The sequence below is a fragment of the Octopus bimaculoides genome, chromosome 19 (genome assembly GCF_001194135.2).
Source record: "Octopus bimaculoides isolate UCB-OBI-ISO-001 chromosome 19, ASM119413v2, whole genome shotgun sequence".
Taxonomy (NCBI): Eukaryota; Metazoa; Mollusca; class Cephalopoda; order Octopoda; family Octopodidae; genus Octopus; species Octopus bimaculoides.
Genome location: NC_068999.1, coordinates 23,142,179 through 23,147,478, shown reverse-complemented (window position 1 = coordinate 23,147,478; position 5,300 = coordinate 23,142,179). Strand labels below are relative to the sequence as shown.

Here is a 5,300-nt window from a genome sequence, read left to right as displayed (position 1 = left end):
TATATATATATATATATATATATATATATATATATATATCAAAGTGTATATGAGTGTGTGTATGTATATGAATATTTAAATTTTTTCCTTCAACCAATATCTGTTATATATTTAAATATAGACAAATAATTCAGTCAAAGAAAACAAAAAGCATATGAGGTATCTGTTTTAGGTTAGAGTATGGAGAATAGCAGGTTTGCCTTATTAATCAATTTTCAAGAATTTGTGAACTACTATCTTGAATTCAGTCAATCAACAGTATATATATTTTAGTTGTTATTAAAAAAATATTGGTATTATTTAAGTGAAAAATATTCCTGTGTTCCAGTCAAAGAAGAACTTCATTGACAAATGAAGAAAATCACAAATGGATACAGAATGATCTGGAAAATAAAAAGTAAGAAAAAATGAATTAATTTTCAAACATAAAAACAAAAACCATACATAACAGATAGCTAAATTGAAAAATAGAGAAAATTTTCTTTCTTCACATTGTATTTTTAGAAACAAAAGTATTATAGGTTACAGGTTTCTTACAGGACAATCACTGGTTGATTGTATTTATAATAGCAAGAATGATAACTTCAACAGATTTTCATTTGAAACACCTGGTTTATCATTTTCCTTGCTTATGTTCTTTCACAGAAATACATTCATAACAGATATACACATATAAGTTTTATTAAAACTTTGAGTCCAATCAAATGCATTTTATTTTATTTGGAGAACATGTCAGGGACTAAAGAAGAGCACTCAGTTATTTGCAGAGCAAATATATAATGTGTCTACATCCATACATATATTTACACACATACTGACATAGAGCAGAAGGCATTCTGTCTGACACTCTAACAACAGGCATGTGGTTTTAGGTTTGGTCCTACTATGCAGTCACTTTGAGAAAATGTTTTTCATAGCTCTGGGCCAACCTAAGCTTTGTGAGTGGATTTGGTAGAAGCAAACTGAAAAAAATTGGATCTATTCCATCTCAATCACAGATTTTTTAAATTAATTTTTTTTTAACTAAACAGTTTGAAACTTCGAATACTGGTAGAATTTCTCACATAGAACATGGTTTACTCTGAACGTCTTTGACAAGATTTCCTATTTTAGAAGTTATTTCATGTTAAAGTTGTTATATTTGAGTATTTTCAACCAATCAACAATGTGTATTCAGTTGAAGAAAGCTACTGCTGTTTGCGATAGTAATCAAAGAGGAACAACTTCTAGGTCATCTCTACTAAATGTCACCACTCTGTTCGAAGAATCAACACCATAGAGCAACAAGTCCACAGCTAGCTTTTTTGTTATTGACGTATATGTAGTTTCAAAATACCAGTATTTGAAGTTTCAAACTGTTTAGTTAAGAAAAATTAATTAAAAAATCTGTGATTGAGATGGAATAGATCCAAGAAATCCACCATAAGTATATATGTGTGTGTGAGTGTGTTGTTTGTGTTTCCTTATTTTGAGATCAGGTGCTAGTTGTAAATGAATGTCAGTGTCAGACAAGTAGTGTTGTTCACTTGTAGTCTTCTGTAAAAACAAAATCATGTCTAGCACTGAGCTATTATACTGTCTGTGTTCAAAGGACTAGGAGAAATATTACCTGACATGAAAACAGGTGAGGGTGATAATAGGAAGACCATCTAGTCCTAGAAAATCTGCTTCAATGATTTTGTCTGATCCATGCAAGCATGGAATTGTGGATGTTAAAAGAATGATGGTGATTAAATATATATGAGGAAATGTGTGGTTATGAAGTGTGCTTTGCAGTCACATGTGAGCATGTACCATTGACAAGGCCCATCAGGGCTGAAATGCATCTGGTGTTCTCACTAGCTGCCTCTGAGACAATTTTCATTTCCTTCTGACATATTTTGTTTTTAAACATAGCACGTCCACATGAGATGTTTTCAATGGACAAATACCACAATAAATTGCCTTTCAATGATGTATTTACATTAAGTATAACATATAGATGACTATTATAATTTAATACTGCTTCTTTTGCATACAATGGATTTTTATTCAGCTGGGTGGCTATTTGCAATAACACTGAATGTTCATTCACTATTTTCCTACATATTCGAGGTGAAAAATCTCCATGAAGCATGTTGCTGGCTTTGAGTATATATCATTAAGAAGACTCAATGAGACTGAACTGTATCTGGTCACTGCTGGAATAATTTTTGTCCTTCCAAAATATATTGTGATTTTAAACAAAGCATGTCTATAAGACATGCCATCTCTGGAAGAATACTGCAGAAAATTGCCCTTCAACAATGCATTTATGTTAAGTATGACATAAAGATGATTTTTAGCACCATCTTCTTCATTTAACATCCCTTTTTCCATGCTGGCATGGGTTAGACAGTTTGGCAAGAACAGATGAGTCAGAGGGCTCTGCCAAGTTTTACGTCTGCTTTGGCATGATTTCTACAGCTGGATGTACACACACATTATGATCGTTTTAGTTGCATGCCTGCATTTAATGTCTATTTTCCATGTTGGCATGGGTTGGATGGTTTGACAGAAACTGGTCAGCCGTGGAGCTGTTCAAACTTCAACCCAGAACCACATGACCTTTTTGATCCATCACAAATATTTTCCTTTTCTATTTCAACTATTTTTCTTTTGTCTGAAACTTCTTATTAGAACACGTATTTTAACAAGTCAAATAATCCTCAAGCCTCTACTTACTTTATTATTGTGATTGCTCAACTTGCTAGAAATAAGAGGCAAAAGTTTTTTTCAAACCATTCCACTGTATTAAATATGGAAAAGATGCATTCAAAAATATAGCCCCACATATTTTTAAAAGACAAGATGGTCATGTGTGGAATACACTTTCATCAGTGCTGGAAATGACAGGGTATGCATGGGAATAGTGTTGCCCTGCTTTTCAGCTCACAGAGATGGGAGGTTTTTTAGTGTCTAGCCTGACTTTCCCAACCTCAGCTTCTTGAACCTTAGGGTAGACCAAGTTCTTAATGTTCCTAATACCTGCTTCCATCACTGTTTTTAATCATAGGACTGTTTCAACAAAGTTGACCTGGGGTTAAACAGCAACTTTATTATGAAGTGAGACAAGCTCTTGTTTTCACTTTTAGTTACTTTGAAGTAGAGTTCATTCTTAAACATTTTGTAATCAGGAATGATTTTCAAAAACTAAATAGGTTCTGTTTGTCTAAATACCTCTGAGATCTACCAGACACAGGTATTATCAGGAATACTGCCTACAGAAAAAAAACATTCATGACAATGTACTTGAATATGGTGAATATGTGAGATTGGTTAGAATTCAAACATTGAATCCAAAAGAATAGATCATCAGGTATGGAAAATGCCAATGATCATGTTAAAAATATTCAAAAACCATGGGCTGCAGTGTGTCTGCAATAAAATTTCACATGTAGGCTGTTTAAAGCAACAACTGATATATCAAATGGTAATCATAAAAAGAAAGATGTTAGTATAAACATACGATGCAAAATCTGGTGACTTTGAGAGGACATGTTCAAATTCTTGGAAGGACAAACAGTCATCATTATCTAAGTCTGCTTCTTCCATAATCTGCAGAGAAAAATGAAATGGTATAGACAGGCTAACTTTGACAAGTAAAAGATATAACTATAATTTATTTCAGAGAAATAATACTGTATATTCGTTTTGCATTGCATCATTACATAATAGTTTCCAGTTTAGGCACAAAACCCAAAATCTTGAGAGGAGAGGACTAACTGGTATCATCAACCCCAGTGCTTGAATGACACTGTACTTTATCGACCCTGAAAGCATTAAAGACATATAGTTGACTTTGGTGGGATTTGAACTCAAAATGTAAAGAGCTGGAAGAAATATTGCTAAGCATTTTGTCTGATGCTCTAACGATTCTGCCAAGTAGCCTCCTTTTGTATAATTATGTAATGAAAATACATTGAATTAAACTGATGGCATATAAGAATTAACAGTATCTTGTGATTTGAAAGTATTCATTCGCAATATTATTAAAACTGACATAAGTCTTTATTAATTCATTGTTTTGTTTTTTCTCTTATCTATTATTTTAATAATTACTGTTTCACAAAATTATTCAATCTGATCATCTTTCTAAGTCAGCTTGGTTATATTATCCCTAACATTTTCTCATATATACATATATATATATACATGAGTCTTTTGTGTGGATTTATATATATATATATATATATATATATATATTATTATATGTATTTATTTTCTCCTAATTAATAAATAACTTGGACAAAATAAATATCCCCCTGCTTTCACACATCTACCGTATGTATATACGTACTAAGGAGTGTATACTATTGCGTATGCGTTTCTATGTAAATACATGTAACAACACATACATAAATATATGTGTGTGCGAATGTATGTGTATGAGTGTTCGTATGTACATATGTATCTCAGTGTGTTTGTGTACATTCATGTTTATGTATGAAACTATATGTGTTTGTGTAGATTTTTGTATATATCTGTTGTTATTATTAATAAAAATATATGAACATGTGCGTATATATGCTGGGTTGGATGTATGTATGTTTATGTATGTATATGTTTATGTTTGTATATATACATATATGTGTGTGTGTGGGGGGGTATGCATATATATATGTGTGTGCTTGTGCATGTATGTATGCATGTATGTATATGTATATGTTTATATATGTATATATATATATATATATATATATATATATATATATATATATATATATATATATATGTGTGTGTATATATATATATGTGTGTGTGTGTGTGTGTGTGTTTGTACGTATGTGTATATATGCGCGTATACATGAGTATATATGATTATATACATTCATCTCAGTATTTTTGTAGAAATACAAGATTAACCCCCCTTTACCATCCCCTTTTTTACATAACATTCCTCTCCAATTTTTATTGGATTTATATCATCTTATTATCTCCCAATTTTACACTCTGAATTTTCTTTCTTTTTTTCTTTTTTTCTTTCCTTTTTTTCTTCCCTTCTTGTCCAACGTACTATCTGGTAGCATCCTAATCTCCAATGGCTTTTTCAAATAAATTACATTATAACCTTCTCCAACTATAGTTCTCATATTCGGTTAAAATGTCTTACGTTTAAGCTGGTTCGAATGCATTTCCCTGAAGAGAAGATTACATTTTTAACATCACCGATTCCTATGGATGGTATAATTTGTAATCTTCGAAACATATTTTGGAAATAAAAGTATGCAGTTAAAATATGCGTTTTACTCCATTCATTAAATTTATATATATATATATAT

At 31.2% G+C, this 5,300-nt stretch overlaps 1 protein-coding gene across 1 annotated transcript in view; it reads right to left on the bottom strand.

Moving 5' to 3' along the window:
• Positions 1-29: 29 nt before the first annotated feature.
• LOC106871644 (calcium and integrin-binding protein 1) overlaps positions 30-5,300 on the bottom strand; it is a 443,076-nt gene continuing 437,805 nt past the window's right edge. The window contains exons 5-6 of the mRNA XM_052974762.1: positions 3,488-3,576; positions 30-383 (exon numbers count right to left, since the gene is read on the bottom strand). Of these exons, the coding sequence (XP_052830722.1) occupies positions 362-383; positions 3,488-3,576 (111 nt within the window). The 3' untranslated portion in view covers positions 30-361. The remainder of the gene's footprint in view (positions 384-3,487; positions 3,577-5,300) is intronic.